The sequence below is a fragment of the Xenopus laevis genome, chromosome 5S, assembly GCF_017654675.1.
Source record: "Xenopus laevis strain J_2021 chromosome 5S, Xenopus_laevis_v10.1, whole genome shotgun sequence".
Classification (NCBI taxonomy): domain Eukaryota; kingdom Metazoa; phylum Chordata; class Amphibia; order Anura; family Pipidae; genus Xenopus; species Xenopus laevis.
This window is the reverse complement of record NC_054380.1, coordinates 34,436,341-34,462,370: the sequence shown is the minus strand read 5'-3', so window position 1 is coordinate 34,462,370 and position 26,030 is coordinate 34,436,341. Positions and strand designations below refer to the sequence as shown.

The following is a 26,030-nucleotide window of genomic DNA, read 5'->3' as shown; positions in this document are numbered from 1 at the left end:
AGCGTTCCCACTGCTAGAATTCACATAGACATCCAAAGAAAAGGACGGCACTCCAATACTAGGAATAAAATTTATTCCAAACACATACAAGGATCCAACGCCCTACGCGTTTCGGGAATCACTCCCTTAATCATAGGCCTATGATTAAGGGAGTGATTCCCGAAACGCGTAGGGCGTTGGATCCTTGTATGTGTTTGGAATAAATTTTATTCCTAGTATTGGAGTGCCGTCCTTTTCTTTGGATGTCTATGTAACTTCTAATATCCTTATATTTTGCAACTGGGGGTACTTTATTTATTATAATACACAATTTTCAGTGAGTCGTGACAGAAATGACATCAGAACTCACCGTTTATAAGGTTATAATTTACAAGATACTCATGGCTTTTGTGTATTATATATATATATATATATATAAATATATATATATATGTATTATATAAATATATATGTATTATATAAATATATATGTATTATATATATATATATATATATATATATATATATGTATTATATATATATATGTATTATATATATATATATATATATATATATATATATATATATATATATATATATATATATATATGTATTATATATATATATATATATATATATATATATATGTATTATATATATATATATATATATATGTATTATATATATATATATATATATATATGTATTATATATATATATATATATATATATATATATATATATATATATATATATATATATATATATATGTATTATATATATATATATATATATATATATGTATTATATATATATATATATATGTGTAATATATATATATATATATATATATATATATATATATATATGTAATATATATATATATGTAATATATATATATATATATATATATATATATATATATATATATATATATATATATATATATATATTTATATAATACATATATATTTATATAATTCATAACTGTTTGTGAATGTGAAACGTGTAAGGCTGCCTTGTCTGTACAAAAAATAAATAATAAATATCAACTTGCTTTTTACATTGTTGGAAAGTTTGGTCTTTTGAAAGCCTGCTCAAGTACCATGTGATGGACCCCACTGACAATCAACATTGGAGAACTATTATTTTTATGATACAGAAAAAAAGAGCAGATTTGTTTTATTAATTGGAAGTCGGGTGCCTAGAACATAAAAATACCTTACCTGCATACATGTGATAAGTTAGTCGTTCAATGAGTTTCACTACTGTCCCAGCCTTGATGATGGGGATGCCAGATTTGGGCTGCACATTCTCCTCAAATACAATATTCTCCTCAGAATCAGGTTCAGTAAACCTATAAAGTTTAGGACTAGGGAGTCTCATTTGTTCCTCTTTCTCTTCTTGGGACATTGTTACATCCAACATTCTTTCTAAAGTACTTCCATACTGCAGGGATATTAAAGCAGCCATCCAGTTATTTTTTTCTTCTGCTGACTTAGCAGCAAAAATAACACTGTTCTCATCTTTTAAGATAATCTCAAAAGCGTGTCTGTACTCGTTAGTGTCATCCTTGTCGTTGATTTGTACCTTTCGCATAAAGAACTTCTCTTTCAGTCGAAACTCTGCATTACTAGCACCTGGCAGTCTTGGCTGTCCATGATTTGACTTGCAACAGATCATCAAACCATCAAATAGAAATATGTGTCTTTCATGTTTAGCCCCAACACGTGTCAAGGCTCCCTCCATGATGAATTCGTTACAGCACTGCCCAATGTCTTTGCCTTCCCATCCATCAATATTCTTCTGAATTTCATTCATTTTCTTAATAGCTAATTGTTTCCCCTTCATTTGATGACTATAAAACCGACATGCAGATTCACTGTATCATAAAAAAAGAGACAGTAAGACAAAAAAAGGATTATTGTATGATGCAGTCAAATGTCAAAAATAAATAAGGTTTATTGTTAATAATGCTTTTATGATATAATTACAGGTATGGGATCCGTTATCCAGAAAGCTCTGGAGACTATGCAGAAACAAAAGGACTATCATTGCTAGTATAAAATGCAATTGTCCTGCGACTGGTTCTGTAATTAAATATATTGTTTTTGCAAAGCAAAGATAAATTACCAACCTTTTTACATCTCAAACTTAAGCATAAAATATAGAACTATAGTTTAATAATAAGCTAAACTGAGATAAATAACTTAATTATGAATTAATCTGTGAAACTTATGTCAGTAAATATTCAAATTAATTTGATTCAAACCAAGATTAAGCCATAGCCCTAGGTTTCTGACCCCACTGTACAACACTAATAAAGGAATATTAACTTAAAAGAGAATTAAGGCCTAAATATCAGATAGCAAATTAACATATTGATTAAACCTGAAAGAAGTGTCCAGTAATGAAGCTTGGTGACTGAGTGCAGGATTGTACCGAGCTACAGCTTGCAAGGGGAGGAAAACTATGAAAGGATTTCAAACAATAACACATACTGTGTGCCTTAATGTCATTTCCTTTAAAAAAAAAACAAAGGAAGGGACCAAGACACTCCCATCTTGTATTGCTTCCAAAATCACTTAACACAAAATGGAAATTTATCAGACTGTCCAACTGTAAGAACAGCAAAGCCGCATTCTTCTGTAACTCCACAAACACTACTAAATGTTACTTTATGTAAAAAGTGTGCTAAAAAACATACAACCTATAAAGCAACCCCTGAAATATCACTCACTGATTTTGAATAAATCTTGAGAATTGAACAGAAACACAAAGCTATATATACAGTACTACCACTTGGAAAATCTTTATACCTAGTTGCAAAAATAGGCTGGACAGGATCGAAAATTAGATTTGTTTTTGTTTTTTTCCTTTTTTAAACAGAAAACTCGTACTTTGTATTCACGTTTCATGCCACAAACCTCATTTAGAGCAAAGTATGTTTAAAATAACATGGTTTTGTTTATTTTTAAAATATAAAAATACTGACAGCCGAACACTCAAATGATGTCATTGAACTCTAAAATCTTGACCCACACACACAGAAGGCTTTGGTTGTAGGGTTTATTCAACAGGCTGTAGAACTGCAAACTCTGCTGATTAGGACACTCTCTGGCCTGCTATAGAGGGTGCCCTCTAATGTCAACAGTGTAGCATAGCAATAAATACGAACAAGGCATAATAAACATGTTTTTAAAAGGGCCGCAGCTAAAACACTACACAATTTGCACCCGTGGTTACCAACAAAATGGATTACCTGAGTCGCCTCTTAGCAAGGCTCTTGGAACATGTTCTTTCCATGCTACTCTGAAGGTTTAATAGAGCAGTTATTGATTGCTTCAAACATTCTTTATCTTCCTCATCCTCACTCTTTTCTTCTAATTGCTGAAAAGTTTTAAGGTCGAAATTGGGGGAAAGTGTTAGATCATTACATACCCTTTAACAATTAAGAAAACACATATACTTTTAAAAAATGTAATTAATGATACTAAATGTACCCAAAATAAGAACAAATAATTAAACCACTTTAGCATTTTATATTACTTATTTCTTGATTCCAACAAAATTGTGGTGAAAAAAAACGAAAACACACACAAATTTTTGGAAACCTTGAATATTCAAAAAACACTTGGCAAGTAAAAGTGGTTGAGTTTCTTCAGAAGTCAATTGGAATTTTCTAAAATAAAAAAAAACCCTCTTATTTAATTTTCTTGTTATATTTTTTCTGTAGTCAGTTTTTTTTTTATTCTCAAACTCAACATTTAGTAATTGTGTACCTCTTTGTAACTCATTTTATACAGTACATGCAGGCGCAGATTTCTCAAAGTGTGAAAGTAAAGCTCAGAAGCAGATTTACCAAATAGTGAGCACCTTCACCTCTAAAATCCCATAGGATTAAATAGAGAGTAGTGACATTTTACAGTGCTGAGCTCTAATGTAACACTTTCAGAAATCTGTTCCCTTGTGAACAGAACATTTAAGCATGGTTTAAAGGGGTGGTTCACCTTTAAGGTAACTTATTATATTATAGAACAGCTTATTCTAAGCAACTTTTCAAATGGTTTCATTTTTTTTTTTATAGTTTTATAGTTATTTGCCTTTTTCTTCTGAATCTTTGCAGCTTTTAAATGGGCGTCGCTGACTCCCTTCTAAAAAACAAATGCTCTGTAATGTTTCACATGTATTGTTATTATTACTGATCATTCTATTCAGGCCCTCTCCTATTCATATTCCAGTCTCTTATTCAAATCAATGTATGGTTGCTAGGGTAATTTGGACCTTAGTTATCAGATTATCAGGTTAAGATGCAAATTGCAGAGCTGCTGAATAAAAAGCTAAATAACTCAAAAACCACAAATAAAAAAAAAGTGAAAACAAATTCCAAATTGTCTGAGAATATCACTCTCTACATCATACAAGAAATTATCTTAATTTTTGCCTTACTTTATGAAGAGCATAAACATACAATTTCAGAAAAATATGACCGAAATAATTTGGTAAGGTGAAAAATATTTGATTAAAAAAAAAAAAAACCTTTCACTGTTTAGTGATAATCTGAACATTTTTGTCTCTGTATCAGCCTAAAACAACCACAGCCTTTAACAGTAAAGATCTCTGCCCCCAAATATGCCCTTTGTAGTTCTTTTTTGTCTGCCGATTCACAGCATCTACTTTGGGGTGTTGACAGCTACCTGAGCTTTGAGACAGACTCACGACATATTTTAGGATTATTAAATTACGATACCAGGCTGATTAATAATGAATCCAGAATTGCATTACATGGCATCTCAAAAAACAGTTTTCAGCAAAACTTTAAAATCAGACCTAAAGCATCAGCTTCTATGGCAAAATGTATTTCCGTGACATCCCTTATCTTCCCAACAGCTGACTATTACTGCTATAGAGATGTCAAACCTTTAGGCTGACATGGTAAGTTCAGCATTTCTAGCCTAGTCTGTTCATTTTTAGAGTTTGTAGTTCTTCATTAATCTGGTACAGATGAAAGGTTCTTGCTGGCACTGTATTTGTAACATTAAGAGCAATAACCCTTACAAGTATGGCAATAAATTAACTGCTTCACACTTCATGGTACTGGAGTGAGGACTAAATGCACTTACCTTACTTAAATATAACCTACCTTAATAAATTCAAAGTAGTGCAGGCAGTAGTAAACAGGAGCAAGAAGTAGCCGAGGTAAAACATATTGCACAGCTTCCTTAAAACCTTCACCTATAGACTGAATATGACATCAAAGACAGGTTAGATAGATCAGATTTTTGTTTTTTGCAAAATTTACCTAACTAGCAATGATATTGAAGCAAGAGTTTGAGACTAGAATTAGGCTCTATATGCATTTTTTGAGAATGCTAGTTTTTGTTCTACTTATTTTTACATTAAAAGAAATTGCTTTTCAAACCATTTGTTTAATTTACTACATTATATATTACAACTCTTATCCTCTTTATTACTCCCAGCTCTCCTGACATGTATGTTCAAAGTGACACTAGACGTTAACATATGAACACAAGCAGTTTTATTCTATTTATGCATCAAAAGAAATTATATTCCCTTGTAGATTTTGTAGAGAAGTATTAAACCCTGTGTTTGTGCCAAACACCACAGTGTTTCAGGGGTTTTAACCAAGAGCCTATTCTTCATACAGACATTCCTTTATTCTCCCTCAAAGTGAACCCATGCACTTCTACAGAAAAAAAGGTTAATTTAACATCCATGCTATACAATTTACTCTCTACTGCAAACGCTTCTTTATTATTTAAATATGCACATTAGTCCATGTGCAACAATAGAATACACCCAACTGCATATCATGCATTCCTATTAGTAATACAACAGCAACTATATCTTTGTTGTGTATCAAATAAAAGTGTAAGTTAATCAATAATATACTTCATTCATCTGTTGATCTATTGATCAAGTTTGTGCTGGTAGGCATTAGCATTGTTCATTCTATGAAAAGAACTGCATTTCTGTTTAAAACAATGAATACAAATGAAATGAATTAGCTATTTTCAGTGACCTTTATATCTTTTTATTTGTGAACAAATCTACTTTAGCACTTCCAAATGGCAGCAAAAAGCACAGCAAGTAGCTTTGCCACCTGTATGTTATTTTCTGCCAGAAATTGCATTCCACAGATTACTTGCAGAGCTCACAGTTGCATAAAGTGAAAAATTAATACAACCGAGTTAAAAACTGGGAAAATATTATTGTTGCAACTATAGATGCTGGCATGTAATTATATTTCAATCATTTTCTTATTCATTCAAATACACAGTCATTTAATTATATGAAAATTAATTTTTGATCATAACTCTCACTAAATTAGCTTTGAGGTCGTGAATATGAAATATACCTGTAGATAGAGAGCAGCACCAGGCTTGGAAAGCTGGCCAAGGAAATGATCATGAAAACCTGGTCGGAGAATATCCTGAGCATAGGACTCATAAGGGTCAAAGGCCAGCTCCTAAAAAGAAGCCAGAGCATAAAATGACAAGTATCCATCATTTATAAACAGTTTTTTTTCCACAAATTACCAATAAGAAAAAGCTAAATAACACTATGTTCCAATACTCTGTCTCCCCCTACTGGTTAATGTGAACCTTCACTGCCCTCTTTTGCAAAACTAAAAGTGTTCTTTTACAGCTTTTCATTTTATGGTGTTTTTAGCTTCTTGTTTTAAAAATGTAATATTATGTTACCTGTGTAATTATAAAAACATAACTCAAGGCTCTTTTATAATATTGTATAATTGTAATATTGTGTAAAGTATAATAGTGTATTTTGTTCAAAGGATATAAGGGGATAATCCATTGTTACACAAATTACAACATAAGAGTTCTTTAATTGCTTTCCACTCAATATTGTTAATTGCTCAGTTCACAAGCATAGCAAATATGGTTGACAATTTAATGCCTTAAATGGAAACAGTCTTCTATTGCAAGAAACTTTTAACCTGCTCATCATTATTGAAGAAATAGCCATTTTAGATTTGCTATTTGTTTATGTTTTATGTGTGTGTTTTGAGGCCATATTTATATGTTATCCACTGTGTATGGAGGTTTGATTACCAAGTCAGTTTTGTAGCTTACATTCCAAGTCACACCCTGACCCCAATTATACATCAAAAAGTTTCCTGGGGATGGCAGTTGGGCTACTAGAGTCATAAAACTGATTTCTGTATGCAAGAAACTTGCTCAATTGAAAGTGAAGTCAAATTGGGGGTTTTAATTTATCAATGGGGAGGTTTGCTGTGAGGGCAGGTATCACAAACTAGGATATAAAAAGAAAACTGGACAGTAGTGAAGAGGAGAGCCTGAAGAAGAGAGCAGCATGGGGGAAGAGACAGAGGAGCCTGTTACAAGACAGCATGTGAGGACTGCAGACCAAAGGGAAGCCATAATAAAGCTGACCTCTATTCCATTGCTCTGTTGGTAAAAGTAATGTGACTGTATAATTATTCTGTAAGGGTAAATAGTGTAAATATTGCTTTAGTGTAATTGTAATTGTTGAAGTGTAACAATCCATGGATTTATTATTCAATATAATCACTTTAATACATGCTTATTGGTGTGGATTATTTGTCTGCTTGCTCTAAAGAACCATAAGCTCCAGTGAATATGATATTAATAAGAATATATCATCCAAAGCAACAATACCTCATCCTTAGCTTTGTGTTCAGTACCCCAAATGGACAAATTTAAATTTTGAAACATCTCACCTCTGCCAGATCTTCAAAGCAGCTTCCTATTAAAGGATGAGGACTGCCTTCATCTGTCATTTCCACTGTGTCCTCAATAAGGCCCAATAGTTTCACGCTAAGTTCATGGATATCAATTATTCGACTAAATATAGTTTCTACATCCTACAGTCAAAACAAACAAGTTATGCTATAAATACATGCAAAATGCATAGAATGCTCAATCAGTTCCTTAAAAGGAGTTATACTTTGGTAACAATCATTTCAGGGTGACCACTATTTACTCTTGCGAGGCTATGCTGGTATTTGAACCAGGGACCTCTTGGCTTCTTGCTAGCTCTTGCCACTCTTGAGTACCAAGTACTTGCTTGGTTTCTATGGTCTGTTCCTAACTTTTGCCTGTTCTACTTGTCTGTGAAGTTTTGCCTTGTATTATAACCTTTCCTGACTTGCCATTACACTCTTTTATCCTGCTCATCACCTGCCTGCTTCCAGACATGGCCCATGAAGAATCATGACAACCTGCATTCTATGCCTCTGATATAAAGGTACAAAACGGTGTGGTTCAGTAGGAGGTGGGGGCAATATAATGAGCAAAAGTGTAGAAAGGGTTTCCTTGTCATTGTATCAGTGAATTTTCCAATTGCTTATCATATGATTTACTGCAGTTCTTTATCATTTAAAAATACCATACACTCTGAGGAATGTACCATCTTAGTGGCATACATTCAAGTCCAAAACCAGCCCTTGTCATCACAAATCCACTGCATTACAACAATTGAATGCCTCTAAATCATATTTCTACCTTTCATACTATTATAGCAGTTTTAGCATATTTAGCATGGTCTGTTTTCATTCTATTGATTTTTAGGCGTCTCCTGTTCCACATCATAGCAGAAGTTTAGTAATGAAATAGAATTCTAATGACACAGCATGTCCCCCTTGCTGCCATCCACCTTCTGTAAAACCCTTCACAATCAGCTGCCAGTCCGTTAAATTGTTTATTAAAATTTAGAAGCATAAAAAAGGCCTTGCTTGTTTAATTCAGTACTTACATGACTAGAGAATAATTTGGGGCTGGAGACAAATGGTTCCCGGAACACTTTGATGATGAGGTTGAGCTCTCTTATGTACTGTCTAACCTCTGCCATAAAAGACTTGACAAGGTCATAGTAGATTTGTTCACCTAAAGTAGATGGCTCTTCATCAGCTAAGCACAGTACACTCATGTCTTCTTCATCTTGATGGAACATATCCATTAATACCTGTACGTATAAACCAAGGCATTATTCAAAAAAGCAAAGGGAAAAAAGCACAACATATTAAAATTACAAGCCCTTTTATTCCACCAACATAAAAAGTGTGCCGTATCTACAGAATATTCAAAATTAAGTACAGTATGTTTTTCTAAAACCATGATAATGTTGGTATATTTTTGAAAGCTTTAAACTGGAAATAATGGATAATCGGCAAATATAAAATGTAAAGCTTTTTATTACCCCCTTTGGAATAAAATCATGTAAAAAATTGTATCCCCCTCGAAAATCAATCTTAAGGTATAACAGATGTTCGGGAAAAATATTAGTGCTGGTCCCTCTGAAGGACTGGAGCAGTGGTTGGGTGCCAAGTTTGAAAAACAATTAGGAGAGTAAATGAGAATGGATATATGCTCTCCGAGGTTATCCTGGAAACCCAAATTTGAGGGTCAGTGTGTTTAATATTTAGGTAAGCATGGATTTATGGTCATAGATATTCTTGAAACTATGACAGAGTGAGCTATACAGCAATATATTCATATCATATTTTCAGCAGATATAATGGGTTCTGACATACTGATGGCTGGAGCTTGAACAAAAAGTCATAACATCACTAATTTATGAAAATAATATTGGTAAACTTTTACAAAACAGCTTCACTGTTTGAGAGCCTAGTAACATATAGTAACAGAGCCTTTAATTAGATATACTGTAGGAAGTTTTTTATTTTTATTTTATTTTAGCCCTTACTGCTGTGAAGAAAAGTCATGAATCAAAAATCAGCAACAGTGGAGCAAACTGGACAAATAAGAGATAACTTACCTTATCAACACACATTGCAACTTTTATGTCTTGCTTTGTAATTTCATAATGCCTTATATTCCGTACATAATTCCCAGCAAGTTTCAAAATATCTGCAGAAATGTATTCTAATACTGCTACTATGTAAACAGACACCTGATGATCAATTTTATAACCTAAGACCTCCTGGAAAACAAGACAAAAAAGAAGAAAGCATTACGCTACAAGTCACCCCCATATTATTATGTTGTATATTTGCTTATGATCTGGTGCTATAATGTGGCCATAGATTTTCCTTCACTGCCAAAAAAAAGTGCAATATTTATTCTGGAAAAAAAAAACTGTTTCATATAGTTACTTAATTTATATTTAAAGCAACTTTATAACAATAGTTTAAAAGTCATTTTAGCTGTGATGAGGAAACTATAGGTAAAACTAACTTTGTTCAAAGCAGCCAAGCACACTGACAAACTGATACGTGTCTGTCGAATATGACAAATGTTTCAGTTTATTAAGTTTTACATAACGGTAATGAAAAGTTTTAATATATGGGAAAAACTTGGAACAGCTGGGAATTGTCATGTTTGATATTTCATAAAGCAGCCCTTAAAGGAGTTGTTCAGTATAAAAATAAAAACTGTGTAAATAGATAGGCTATGCAAAATAAAAAAATCTTTCTAATATAGTTAGTTAGCCAAAAATGTAATGTATAAAGGCTGGAGTGACTGGATGTCTAACATAATAGCCAGATCACTACTCACTTGGTTTCCACTCAGTGACTTGTTGCATTTGAATCTGAGCTGCATGCTGAGGATCAATTGTAAACTCACTGAACAGATATGTCCCACGTGCCCCCCCCCCTTCAAGTTGCTCTAACTCAGAGTTAAAGGAAAACTATACCCCCAAAATGAATACTTAAGCAACAGATAGTTTATATCAAATTGAATGACATATTAAAGAATCTTACCAAACTGGAATATATATTTACATAAATATTGCCCTTTTACATCTCTTGCCTTGAACCACCATTTCGTGACTCTATCTGTGCTGCCTCAGAGATCACCTGACCAGAAATACTACAACACTAACTGTAACAGGAAGAAGTGAGGAAGCAAAAGGCAGAACTCTGTCTGTTAATTGGCTCATGTGACCTTACATGTGGTTTGTATGTGTGCACAGTGAATCGTACGATCTCAGGGGGCGGCCCTTATTTTTTAAAATGGCAATTTTCTATTTATGATTACCCAATGGCACATACTACTAAAAAAGTATATTATTATGATAATGGTTCATTTACATGAAGCAGGATTTTACATATGAGCTGTTTTATGCAATATCTTTTAATAGAGACCTACATTGATTGGGAGGTATAGTTTTCCTTTAAGCAGGAAGTAGTGTTCTGGCTATTATGTTGGACATTCAATCACTCCAGCCTTTATACATTACATTTTTGGCTAACTAACTATATTAGAAACATTTTATATTTTGCACAGCCTATTTATCCAGTTTTTATTTTTACACTGAACTGTTCCTTTAACATTTTGAATTTGGTAACTGAATTTACAGCTAGTTAGTAGGATAGGTTTTCGAAGATTAGCACAACTTTGAGGCAAAATTTTAAAATTACGGCTGATTGGTGGTAAATCAGTGTTCTAAAAAGTACTGCTTTAAATTATTATTCAACAGTATGAAGCCTGGCATGCTGTTAAAACGTATCTGCAAAGGACAGGTTAATAGATTGGCATGTAAATTACCTTTAATAAGGGATGGATTTTATCTACAGGAAGAGACAATGGATTTCTACGTTTCTTCTTTTCAATAGCAGACTGAGCATCAGCAATGGCCCATTTGTCAATGGGGTGAGGAAAACTCTTCTGCACACGTTCCTGTGAGCAGAAAATAACACACATCTTTAATATACCACTGCTTTCGCCACCTCATTCATTCTATGAATAGTATTTTACATGTATATATTTTAAAAGCAAAATGCAAATCACGCTAACATTAGCCACAAATACGATCTGTAGATTGAAAGTATTTGCGACAAACGCAGTCAAATAATCTTCAAAAGAAGCACACAAGAAAGCCTCAAACAGTATGGCAGCAAAGCAGATTTATACCATTCATAGGAGCAAAGTGTAAATTGAATGCTTTTTTTTTTTTTTTTTTAGAATATAAAGAACAAGTCACATTTAAAATACTTCTTGCTTTCAAATTGTACATAAAAAATAATTGTTATTTTACTATTTAAATTTTAAAAATGTATTGGTTTCCCTCTCTTTTATGATTCAGTTGCAAAAGAAAAAATGTGGTCAATTAAAGCTCACTCATATCTGGTGCATTAAATTTATCCGTGGCCACCTATGACTAATGCAATAATAATTCTTCTTTTTAGAAAGCTGCCACATTATGTTAGCCAACTCACGGCCCATATACCCATCACTGAGAAGTTGTATTTGGCATTTTTTGAACCTCTCCATTGCTTATCCACAGATGCACATGGATGAGAAATGTTGCCTTAAGGTGGCCATACACTGAGAGATCCGCTCGTTTGGAGATGTTTCCAAATGAGCGTATCTCTCCCCAATATGCCCACCTTGAGGTGGGCGATATCGGACTGATCCGATCGTGGGCCCTAGGGCCCAACGATAGGATCATGACGAAGGGTAAAGGGTGGTCGGATCGCAGGACTGCATCAATGAACAGATGCGGCCGCAATTCAACAGGATTTTTAGTCCTGTCTGATGGACATCTGGCCGACTTTCAGCCAGATATCGATCGGGGAGGCCTGTCGGAGGGCCCCATACACGGGCCAATAAACTGTCAAATTGATCTGTCGACAGCTTTTATCGGCCCGTGTATGACCACCTTTAGACTTTTCTCAGAACATGACGGTCACATGCTATCAAACATACTAGTTCTGGTAGTTTAAAGCAGACCAACTAATAGCTATAGAGGTAAGGAAACCGTTATCCAGAAACCCATTATCCAGAAAGCTCTGAATTACGGAAAGGTCATCTCCTATAGACTTTTTTTTGTAAGTACCTTACACTTGACACCCCAACGAACGAATAATGATTCCTCGTTGAAGGCAAAACAATCCTATTGGGTTTATTTAATGTTTGCACTATTTTTTATCAGTCTTTCTCTTAAGGTATGGGAATTGAAATGATAGAAAGACCCCTTATCCAGAAAACCCCAGGTCCCAAGCATTCTGGATAACAGGTTTCATACCTGTATTGTTCTTGCTGTATTAAAACTGGCATCTGAGTAAAGGGGATACAAACAATGTTACACTTCACTTTAGAATTTTTTTTTCTTTTTCAAAGTGTTGCAGAGGTGATAAAAATGTCTGATATTGTCTTCACAATGAGCACAATTGTAAGCACACAATACCCAAAAGTAGATTGATGAATATTATCCAGAGTTTATTACCTCCTAGGCATAGACAAGTTTACGAAGACTGATTTGGCTTTGTAGCTATGCAACCAATGACCAAAAGGTCAGTGTATTGGATATTTAACATTCAGGACATACATTTAAACAGACATAAAAAATGTAACACTGCGAAAGCCTAAAGATAGCATTGTAATAACATTAGAACGGTGTTCAACAATGAATCACATACAAACATTTTTCTAAATTTTAGGCTATGCATTAGTCAAATATTAAATATATATTTGGCACCTATCTCAACAGATTACATATCTTAATCTAGAGCTAAAGATGGAAGTTAGCAGAGATTGCCAGAAAGTATTTTGTCTTTTTCCTAAAATAGCTTTCCAAGATTCTGCATTAGCTGTTTCTAGCTTTAGAGATAGAGCCACCAAGACACATGAAATTAGGGTTTAGATTTGGTGCAGAATTCATCCGAATCGTCTATTTTGCAACTAGGATAAATCTTTGATAGAGGATTCATTGCATCCCTAAGATATACTCAAGTGAAACGTGATATACTAATTAGATTTGTTTTCAAGGAATAACTAATATTAATTTTCAAGTTATTGTTTTCTTTGTAGATGAAAATATTGTTTATTTTTTGTAAGCTTATTCTTCTGGCATTAATTGGGTTACTTGAAATTTGGCACATACAGTATTGTAACTTTCCAATCACCAGACATGTCTGCTTTATAGGGGAGATTATTTATGGTTATTAGAAAAATATAAGTGAAAGCATAAATGATACTTGTTCCAAATATACTTGCTGCAGAATAGACCTTGAATAATTGTGTACACCACTGCAGCTACTGAAAATAGAATAAAAATGCAGTATTTTTAAGTGGTATTTTTATGACGAGATCAATATATAAACTATTTCAAAGTACCTCAACATCCAGGACACTGCGGGGCTGCGCTTGGCAAAGCATGCTGAGCAGCTGCAGAATTAACTCTTCAACATACTGGAGTGCATCTTCAGCAGATGAAAGGTTGGGATGGACTTGCTCTTGAACCTAAAAGGATTGCAATATATTAATATGGGTTACAATAGTAGCAATTTAGGAAACAAGAATAATTAATAAGAAATACACAAGATGAAGACCATATTTAAAGTTGCCAAAAACAGGTCATTCTCTCATATGCTAAAGGTTAACATAAATGAACACTACATTAAAAAGTAAACCAACCCCTTTAAGAGAATAAAAGCTTGTTTTATATCAACTATAAACATATAGCATTCAAAACACCCATAAACTAAACTGCTTAGGTCACAAAGGTGTAACTTGCAATATAATACTTATATAAACATTATTAGTCTATTTTTTACAAGACCAAGCTCGTTAGATAAATTTGGTGAATATAAATCTCCTTTGGACATCACAGTCACATAGATAAATTACCGTAACCCCCTTGTTTATGTGGAGTATGGACTCCAAAGGTTGAGTGATAAGAGTTTTTTTTACCTTGAATGAGCTTGAAACTTGAATAGTATATTATTTAAGAAAAAAATGCAAAATCTAAAATTCGAGCAAATATTAACAACCTGAAAACTCAAATTGAATTTGAATCAAATTCAAAGTTTTTAGAATCAAGTTTTTTTCTGAAAAAAACTTGAATGTCAGGAAGGCTATTAATATCTTTAAATGGGTCAAAGGACCTCTACTAGTGTCTGGTTTTCCCGCCCTGCCGATGATGTCACAAAAGGGGCGGGGCGAGCAGGCGCGCGGCTATTTAACCAGAACCTGGAAGTGTAAGGTGGCAGGCGGGGAAAGCAGGAAGAAGAGCTCGACCCGCCTGCCACCCGCAAATGGGGGTGTGCGGTTGACCCGAACTTGACCAACCGCGTACCTCTACCATTGACTTCTACATGAACTCGACCTATCCTACTTGAGTTACTTCCAGGGTCAAGGTATGATAAATATAATATTCAGATTTTTCACAACTCGAATTTGTGAGTTTTGACCGAAAATTGAAATTGGAAATTCGAATTTACCATTTGAACCTTAATAAATTTGCCCCCATGTGTCATAAGGCGTCTGGTACTTTTCCTGTCTTAGGCAGCATACATTACCCACCCTTATCAGCCACTTGCCCATTCCATAACACAAAGTAGTTTTGAATGCCACTGTATCAGGTTTGAAGAACGATACATTTATTCTCCTCAACATATTTACTTTGCAAATTCACACACAACTTTCAAGGACTCAAGGATTCAACAGTTACTAGTATCAACGATCAGCTATGGGCAGCTTATTTTTCTGAAATAAAAGAAACAAAATTGTCTTTTATTAAGGTAAATGCCCTTTGTGCCCTGGTTATATGGGTATACCCCCCATATAGGTATGGTAAAATAGGATGGCCTGATTTCTTTACTCTGAGGAAGTGCCGGGTGACCCGGCAAGAAACGCGTAAGTCAGCTCAGCATACCCACCGCAAGATTCCCCCTGTGTGTTTGTTCTAATAAAGCAGATATTTCAACATAAGCGCTTGTGTCCTCACATGGTGTCCAGGATCAGTGCCTAGTACGCAGGAGTATCGTTCTATTTGTATGATTTCTTTATATCTAACATAACATTTAGCAAAAATAAAAATAAAATAAAAATAGATTGGAATGAAAATAATTTGCATTACTGTATCAAAAGCTATTTAAAGAGTTAGCCTACTAAAATGCCATATACTAGACAGATTGTCTCTGTTTACCACAAAAATAATTAGATGGCAGATTGATTTGCCATCTGCTGGCTTTATGCAAACGGATAATTTTGTCTAGTATACTTTATATAGCAGGGCTTCTGCTGAACATATATTTTGCTTATTGTTTTATTTAAAGGAATAGTTCACATTTTGGATTTGTCAGAATGTGATCTTTTAAAAATGTATGGTTTCCTAGGGTAACCCGACAGTTAGTGGAATTTTTGGCCTGGAAATCTAAATTATGCACATTTCTGGAGTGGTGCTTTGGAAATCTGGTAAGGTAAAACAGGAAGTTTTTTTTTTGTATATTCTTTATTTAAGAAATAAGCATTTTCATATACAGAAAAAGGAAGAAACAAAAATATTCACATAGCAAGTACATTGAATCCAATAATTTCTCATACTATGGGGCAAATTCACTAAGCGCCGAACGCTAGCGTCAATTCGCTAGCGTTGGGTATTTTCGTTACTTCGCAAATTCACTAACGAACGCTGGCGTAGATTCGCTAGTGTTACTTCGCACCCTTACGCCTGGCGAATTTTCGCTACGGACGTAACTACGCAAATTCACTAACGCGCGCAGTGTACTGAACGCTACCTTTTACGCTAGACTTCCTTCGCCACCTCAGACCAGGCGAAGCGCAATAGAGTAGATAGGGATTGCTTCTAAAAAAGTCAAAAAATTTTCGAAGTCCCAAAAAATGCTGGCGTGTTTTCTACATTATGGGTGATAGGCTGAAAAAGATCGAAAAATTTTTTAGGGCTCCCCTCCTTCCCCCCTACATTTCCTGACTCATGGCAACTTACCTAGACAGTGGGCACATGTGTAGGGCAAAATAAAATTTTTATTTGATGTTTTGAAGGTTTTCTAGGCATTTGTAGTGCTAATACGTATTCCTCCATTGAAATTTGAATTTGGAGCCGTATGCAAATTAACCTTCGCTAGCGTAACTTCGCTTCACTTAGCGAATCAACGCTAGCGCAACTTCGCAACCTTACGCTACCCCTGTGTGCAACTTCGGATTTTAGTGAATTTGCGGAGCGCTGGCGAAACTACGCCTGGCGAAGTGCGGCGAAGTTGCGCCTGGCGCAACTACGAATCTTAGTGAATTTGCCCCAAAGTGTGTTAAAGTAATAACGTACGAAAAAATGAAGCAAAAGCATCACGTTAAGTATGTAAACACATTATCTCAGTTACTAATCTAGGCGTTCACCAGATAAATTCAATCCTGGTCTGTGAACCACGAAGTATTACATGCCTATGTATTTCTTATATTAACCTGAGAAGCTGTACAATAGTACCGAGATAAGAATAGAAATAAATAATATCAATAGGATTCAGTCATACTTCAAGCCAGTGAAGAAATAATAATATAAAAAAAAAGGAAAAAACAAAGACAAGAAGAAAGAAAAGGGAAGCGAAGTAAAAGTAGAAGAGAGGGTGCTCAGCCAATTCCTAACAAAAACACATGTCTGTCATAATACCGAATATGTATCTATGCAGGTACCAGTGAAGTTATTGTGGGAAACGTAGCCCCCAGTCCGGGTGGGATATATCGGAGGCATGGCTGCCATAAATGTTACCCAAGTGGACCATGTCCTCACAAAACTATCTTGTCGACCCTGTGCAAAACCTAAGAGTTCCTCCATGCGCATAATTGAGCCCATTTCTGTATAACATTCTGTGAGCGTAGGTGTGATTGCTGATCTCCAATGATGGGGTATCACCATTCTGGCAGCACCCAAACAATATCCTGCTAGAGATCTCTTATATGGAGCCACAGGACCGGGCAGAATTGACAAAAGACCAATAGCAGGGTCAAATGGGAAATCAACACCTTCTACCTTTTTAATAACCTGAAACACCATCTTCCAGAAAGGAACAAGTAAGCAGCATTGCCACCAGATGTGCAAAGGGGTGCCAACTGCCTCATTACACCTCAAACAGGAAGTTTTTGAGCATTACAAGTCAGAAATCTCCATAAAACATGTTTGGTACATATTTGGTACAGGAGACAAGAAATTTTACTGATCAGTTGTATTTTTATGCATTGATACAATTATTTTTCTGATATACTGTATCTCTGTTTATAAAGGAAATATGATTGATTTTTTTGTCATCTTCTAGACATTTAGAAACCTATGGGGGAAATTTACTAAAGTGTGAAGTGGCTAACACTGGCGAAAATACGCCAGCGTGACGTCATTTTGCCACTTCGCCGATTTACTAAGGGTCCCTTGCGTAAATTTGCTAGCGAAGGAGATAGACTCTATCGCTACTTTGCACGCTAACGCCAGGCAAATTTCGCTCTGGCGAATGGACGTAACTACGCTAATTCACTAAGATGCGAACGTTACCTCTTGCGCCAGAGTTTACTTCGCCAGCTCAGACCAGGCGAAGTGCAATAAAGTAGATAGGAGTTTGTTCAAAAATAGTTGAAAATTTTTCCCAAAAAATGCTGGCCTCTTTTACTTTTTACAGGGTTATAGGCTTAAAAAGATTGCAAATTTTTTTTGGGGTAGCCTCCTTTCCTCCTACATTTCCTAACATATGGCACCTAAACTATACAGTGGACACATGTGTAGGGCAATAGAACAACTCTGTTTTCTTTTATTAAGGTTCCCTGGCCTTGTGTAGTGTAATGTATTTGCTGTAACATATACGTCCATTGTACTTTAACTGCACGCCTTATGCTAGTTAGGCATCGTTAGCGTAACTTCGAACTGCTTATCGTTTTATCGCTAGCGCAAATTCGCTAGCTTTCGGAACCCTGGACGCAACTTCGGATTTTCGTGAATTAGCGTTGTCCTGGCGAATCTAAGACTGGCGAAGTGTTGCGATGTGAGCGAAGTGAAATAAAAATTCTCTTTTTAAAGCTTGGGAATTGTTATCTAGAATGCTCAGGATAAGGGATCTTTATGTAATTTGTATATACAAGTCTACTAAAAAAATATTTAAAACATCAATTAAACCCAATAGGATTGGTCTGTCTCCTATAAGGTTTAAGTACATCTTTAGTTGGGATCAAGTACAAAGTACTATTTTATTATTATTTAGAAAAAAGTAATTTTTAAAAATAAATTTGAATTGATTAAAATAGAGTCTATGGGAGATGGTCGATAATTCAGAGCTTTCTGGATCATGGGGTTTCCAGATAACAGGTTCCATACCTGTATAGCCTTGGGTGAAATTGGACTGTATGGCACATTTTAGATGACAGATGACACGGTGGTTTCATTTCTTACAAGGGAACATAAACAAAGGCAAAATGCCAGAATAAAACTACAGAATAAAAACCTCTCATATAAAACAACAATTGTAGGTGCTGTACAAACAGAAACAAACTTGCAACATTTCCATTTTATAGTGTTAATGGTCTTTTTATGCTTAAACAGCATAAAAGGAAAATAAAACCAGTAAAGACAAGTGTGAAATCTTCCCTGCATAGATACATTGAGTAAACAAACACATTCTTTAACATTACAAAATAAATGTAATTATGGGGCTGCATGGGGTGTCATAGAACAGCACCAGGTGAACTACTTCTTGTATCAGGAAATAATAGTTTAAATTTAACGCTATGAATTTACTATTACCGTGTCATACTAAAATTGCAGCTGAAAAGTTGCAACTACAATGTAACAATAACAAACAAACTCCTGTTTCGATTACCCTTCTGTAATTGTAATTGAAGAGCCACTTTGCTGAATAATAAAGCTAAAAATCCAGGATTAGTGCTTGTCTTCTCTGAAAATATTGCAACCGAGAGGAAAAAGAAGAATTTCATTTAAAAAAAAACAACACAACAGAAGCTTGAGGAGGAACACACTGCAAATTTGTTTATTCATCTTTCCTTCTGTGTGGTTTTTATGGTTACAACTGTCTACTTATGGGAGGTCACATGAACGGACGCAATTCCAGGAATGACATCGCCTTCTCATAGGTCTGTTAAGTAAGGTATGAGGAACACAGCTGGAAAACAAGTTTTTTGGTTCAACTACTATAATGGGTTGTGAAAAAATGTTAAAGCTGCATGAACATCTTACCAAAAAAAAAAAAAAAGTAAAAAATTGAAAACTATACACATGTGTGAGATACTAAGCGTTTAATGGCTCTTCATCTTTGCATTGTCTACATTTTTACTGGAAGTAGCTAAATCAGCTATTCTACAGGTACAGTGGAAAACCTAGTTGCACGTGTGGCCCAAGGTTATAGTGAAATGAATGTAAAGTCTATTTAGAAAAACAACGATTTTGCATAAGGCAGTGTGTGAAAGGTGATTACACACAATGTGGCTTCAACCACAAAAAGAAAAAATAATAAATAAATAAAGGTGCAGCTTAACCACAGTGTTTTTGTTGCAGGCCAGATCAACAGTTTCACATACATTTTTAGAATTAAATATTTTTGCCTTTTGCCTCAAACTATTTTGCCTTTTTTCACTCTTTGCGGTTAATTTTGCTCTACTTTGGACCAAAATTGCACTTCATATTCAGGATGGGCTCCTACCATTGCTTTGTAAAGGGGAAGAATTTGCCTCTCTTCCAAGTAAAAAGCATTTTGAGGAGACAAGATAAAGGATGAGCCACAGTAAGGATAAAGGAACCTGATCAGCATACTGGCATACTAGCTTTGCTATAAAAGTCAATGGGTGAGCTTCAGCAATCCTTGGCTTTTTTTCTCCAGAATTCCTATGTTCTAATGAATCTATACCCATTTTTTGCAAGACAATACCTTGTTCCTTGCTTGCTAGTGCACTTCGTCCCATTAAGGGTACAACTGGCTTGCATATTATTTAAATGCCCAGGGCATAACCTTCCATCAAAGGGGTGATTCACCTTTAAGGTAAATTTTATTATGTTATAGAATGGCCAATTCAAAGCAACTTTTCAATTGGTTTTCATTATTTATTTTTTATAATTTTATAGCTATTTGTCTTTTTCTTCTGATTATTTGCAGTTTTTAAGTGGGCGTCGCTGTCCCTTCTAAAAAAACAAATGCTCGGTAAGGCTACAAATGTATTGTTTTTGTTAATTATTACTGATCCTTCTATTCAGACTCTCTCCTATTCATATTCCAGTCTCTTATTCATATAAATGCATGGTTGCTAAGGTAATTTGGGCCTTAATTACCAGATTAAAATGTAAATTGAAGAGCGGCTGAATAAAAAACTAAATAACTCAAAAACATTCAATAATAAAAAATTAAAACAAATTGCAAATTATCTCAGAATATCACTCTCTACATCAGTGATCCCCGACCAGTATCTAGTGAGCAACATGTTGCTCTCCAACCCCTTGGATGTTGTTCCCAGTGACCTCAAAGCAGGTATTATTTTTTAATTAAAGGCTTGGTGGCAAGTTTTAGTTGTATAAAAACCAGGTGCACTGCCAAACAGAGCCTCAATGTAGGTTGTCAATCCACATAGGGGCTACCAAATAGCCAATCACAGTCCTTTTTTGGCACCCCAAGAACATTTTTCATGCTTGTGTTGATCCCCAACTCCTTTTACTTCTGAATGTTGCTCACAGTTTCAAAAGGTTGGAGATCCCTGCTCTACATCATACTAAAAGTTATCTAAACTATGAACAACCCCTTTAAAAACTGAATCTCATGTGCCAGTAGATAAGAAGTTTGTCCAGATCCCCCTACAAGTATAACAAATACTAGATGAATGTAATTGTCCTGCATAGTTTTGTGTAATTGAGAACACAATACACTTATAACTGCTCCCCCATGTCATTAACCTCCTTCTCTACACAATCCTTTAGCCAGTTTTCTATCCATGTACAAACAATAATACCAGTACCTTAGTTCAGATTGCTGCATGAAAAAAAATGCAAGCTGACCACAACTGCTACAACCAGGGCAGGGGTAGGCAGAAGATCCTTCAAACCCCCCCCCCCCCATTGTTGCGCTCTAGGCAGGTGCCTCTTCTGCTTACCCCTAGTTTCAGCCATGGCTACCCCACTACCCAAATTTCCACTTATTTCCACTTATTTCATCATAAAAAGCAATTAAATTAGTTTAACATGATCTGTCCTTCATAAAGTTGTGCTAGATTTCTATTTATGCTAATCACCAGAACTTTATCTTGGATGTGATCCCATAAACATTCAAAACAAACACTTTGCTGCAATAGATGTCAGATGTCCCAGCTTATAATTACTAGGTTGAGATTGTAATAGTCTAGGAAGAAAAGTAAAAGAAGGAAGAGATGTTGCCAATATTTTTTTTATTAATTTGCCCCAAAGAGTACAAAAATAGGCCGAGTAGTGTAAAAATCAAGCTAGTATTCCCACAGCTGATTAGATGTGATACACAATTTTGCAAAACACAGATACATAAGTAAAGGGCATAAACATGAAATATGAGGAACAACCCCCAAAAAACAAACGGGTACACAAAACAACCAGAAACAGATCACTCTGTTCTAAATATATAAGGCAGGAATGATGACTGCAAAATAATTCATGGGAAATATCCTATTTATAACAACATTTCAGTGAAGATGAGATTACTCATCACGAAAGTCTTAGAAACCGGCACAATTTTTGTACTTCCATAATCAAGAAAACCTAATATCCCCTTTGGCTAAATTATACTTCTTAAAAAAAGCCAAAAAAAAACGTTTTTTTTTTTTTTTTACACCAAACACTGTTCTTTGATATAAATACTTCTTCTTCCAACCATTTGTAAATGTTTTTTTTCTGTTTTCACATCAATTACTGTGCACCCTTATAAGTGAATTATAAGTGGGGTGAAAAATCTTTTGCACAATACTTTTTTTTTTTTTAAACTTTGCTTGTGAAGTATAGTATCCTGTTTTGTGTGTATATAAGTATGTGTGTAAACAGACAGTGTTCTGTGGACCATGACAAAAAGGAAGTGGATGCTGGTTTTAAAAGCTATATCAGCCAATCGCTTTACACATTCTTAGTCTACTAGGGTTTTCCTGACAAAATATCAGCCCACACCTCTGGTAAGAGAAACGATTATATTGATAGATGCCCCTTAACTAAATATACAGTTTGTCAGAGACATCCCTGGCTTCATTGCAGGAACAAGAACTTACATGACTGTACTTAGAAAAGGAGTAAAAGGTATTGTTGCAGGAGTGCAGTTTTTGCAGAGTTCCTGGCATTAATTATCCCATTAGGCCTTAATAGCCATTAAGAGTATTCATCTGATGACAATTGCAGAGCCTAATAAAATCTGACACCTCAAACATTGGGCTGTCGCTCGAAAACATGGGCGCATCCAAGCAAATAAGATTATCCAAATAAGGATCTGAAAATGAAGCCATCAATTCTGTTTCTATGATTTCCCCGGTCCATAATGTCAGTGCCTGAGGTATGTAAAGCAGCATCTTGGAAACATGAGCAGTGGACTAATGAAGTCAAAATCTAAATTTTGCCACAATCACCAAAGGTTTGGCTTAAGGAAAAAAGGGCAGAATTTGATGGAAAAAAAAAAAAAACACCTTTCCAACTGTTAGAAATTGGCATGGATCCATTATGCTCTGGGGTTGTGTGGCAGCCATTGGAACATCAAACATTGTATGTGAAGTTAAAAATAATTCAATTATATACCAGCTAATTCTGGATGCCAATATATAACAGTCAGCCTAAGCTGAAAGGGGATCCAGCTCCAACAAGAAGACAATGATCCTAAACACACCAAAAATGACACTACAAGCTATTTCAGTAAAAGCATGCTGAAGGTTTTGGATGTTTCCATGTACAACAGGCAGGGCTACCATCAATGTGGTAGTGTAGCTTCCCAAGATGGACAAGTGTGAGTTGTGGGCCACAAAAGGGAATATGAATTGAGTGGGAGTGATTGGTGGGTCATGGGCAGAGTTTTGGCATCATTTCAGAGAGGCTGGAGTGGATATGGGGCGCCGCCATATGTGCACAGGATTTTGTATTTTATTGGGGCTCCATTTTACTTAATGGCAGGGCCCACATCCCAGGGTCCTGTTAACTTAAAAGAATAGAGCTGCATGATTACTGATGGGGTCCCCTGAAAATAGGAAATAGTTTAGTAAAACAAAAGTACACATTTAGTGGAAAGCTAGACTAAAAGCATTAAAGGGGTTGTTCACCATCCAAAACTTTTTTCAGTTCAGTTCGTTTCAGATTGTTCACCGTCATTGATGGACCAATGAATTCTGAACTGTACCAGAGAATTCTAAAGGAAAATGTCAAGACATCAGTTCGGCAACTGAATGTCAAGAGACAGTGGGTCATGCAGCAAGACAACAATCCTAAACACACAATGAATGGTTAAAGAAGAATAAAGTGAATGTCCTGGAATAGAGTCCCGTGTCGGGTACCCGCAGGTTAGCCGCAAAAAAAAGCGGGCACCCTGCTGAATGAGGGGAGGATTTTCAGGTGCGGGTATACACGAGGGTCTGCGGAGTCACAGGTCGGGTTGCGGGTCTCATCTTCTGTAATATTGTGTATATTTTACTCCTTCTAAAGTTTTACAAAACTTGTTTCCGTCCACGCCCACTTTTGATGATGTCACTTCCGGTTTGCAGCACCATCACTTCCTGTTTGATGGTGGTCGGCGGGTTGCAAATCAGGCAGTTGTGGGTCCAGGTCGGGTAGCAGATCAAAGTGGGTAAATCTGCAGGTTGCGGTTCAGATCGCAGGCTGCGGGTTCGGGTTGGGTCCAGGTCTTAGAAATTGGTTCCACGCAGGACTCTATCCTGGGATGGACAATTCAAAGTTCTTAATCCAATTGAAATGTTGTGGGAAGCCCTAAAGTGAGTAGTTCATGAGAGGAAACCCACCAACCTCCAAAGCTGAAGCTGTTTTGTATGGAGGAATAGGCTAAATTCTTCAGAGTGGATGTGCAGGACTGATCAACACTTACTGCAACGTTTAGTGGGAGTGCTCGGTCTACTAATCGTTTCCAGAAGCGTATGGGGGGTATTCCCTAGCCATTGCATGCTCACTGCCTGTTTAATTGTTTAAATACGTTTTCTTCATGCACTTTTAGGACTTGTTGGAAGAGAAGATGATGTTTTAGGTCACATCCATATAAAAATATAAAAATTTTAAAGGGTTCACAAACTTTCAAGCATCGCTTTAAATGCAGTGGGTTGTTTGCATTTTATGGCCTCATATACCCTCATTAAAATCCTGCATAATATTTGTTATAGTGGTAAGCACAACCCTCCAACCCTCCTGCATATATACATAAATTAGAGTTTTGCAGAGTGTTTGCAAACATTTGGTCTAAGTAAATGCTTTCCAGAATGTATTTATGTCACAAAACACTTATTCCATTTCCAGAAACATTGGACAGGGAGGGGAAAAACATACACCGACACACAATAATGAGTGCCAGGTACTTAAAAAATTCTAGTACAATTCACGCAAGTAGAACTGTAAACAACAGCGTTTACGTCACAAAGCAGGTCACAGAGTAGGGTTTGCTAATTAGCACAAAAATAGAACAGCAAAGAGTCAATCGTGCTTACAAGCTACCTGCGCTGTTGAGTAAATAATTGGAAAATATGCATGCTTTCTCAAAATAAATACATGCAGAAAGATCATTCTGATATATGTAAAGTGCTTGCACTTTTACTCAGCAGCTTTCCTGGCTAAATGGTGCCAATGTCAATGCCAATATATATATGTTGCAGTCATAATATTGAAGACACTATCCAGGTGCATGTTTTTGTCAGAGCTAAAGTCAGTGTTAGTGCTCATGGATACAATTGTTTTTTTTTTTATCCAGTCTGTCATGCCAAGTTTTTTTGGTTGCAGTAATAGTCTATAATAGTGTGTACCTAGAACACCATGAATCGCCGATGTGCCCCAACATTTACTGCACTGATAGCAATCAATCAATCAATCTGCCAGGACAGCCTTTCATCCATTTGGGAGATGATTGCATGTGTGCCAAATAATTCACTAAAATGTGAAGTTGCGTTCAGGGCGCCGAACGCCGGCAAATTTTTGCGTTCAATTCTGCCTATGGCAACTTCGTTAAAGGTCAGGCTAATTTGCATACGACAGGAAATTATAAAGTTGAATGGATTTATATGTTGCAGCAAATACAAAACATTACACAAGTCCACGGAACCTTAATAAAGAAAAAAGAGTTGTTATAATGCCCTACA

The 26,030-nt window shown here is 35.5% G+C and overlaps 1 protein-coding gene across 1 annotated transcript in view; it reads right to left on the bottom strand.

Annotated features, from left to right (window-relative positions):
- Nucleotides 1-26,030, bottom strand: part of sos1.S (SOS Ras/Rac guanine nucleotide exchange factor 1 S homeolog) — a 73,604-nt gene that overhangs the window by 34,266 nt on the left and 13,308 nt on the right. Inside the window, exons 2-10 of the mRNA XM_018265164.2 lie at nt 14,085-14,210; nt 11,514-11,645; nt 9,781-9,945; nt 8,758-8,967; nt 7,724-7,867; nt 6,359-6,469; nt 5,123-5,221; nt 3,242-3,369; nt 1,206-1,861 (exon numbers count right to left, since the gene is read on the bottom strand). Coding sequence (XP_018120653.1) covers nt 1,206-1,861; nt 3,242-3,369; nt 5,123-5,221; nt 6,359-6,469; nt 7,724-7,867; nt 8,758-8,967; nt 9,781-9,945; nt 11,514-11,645; nt 14,085-14,210 — 1,771 coding nt within the window. The remainder of the gene's footprint in view (nt 1-1,205; nt 1,862-3,241; nt 3,370-5,122; nt 5,222-6,358; nt 6,470-7,723; nt 7,868-8,757; nt 8,968-9,780; nt 9,946-11,513; nt 11,646-14,084; nt 14,211-26,030) is intronic.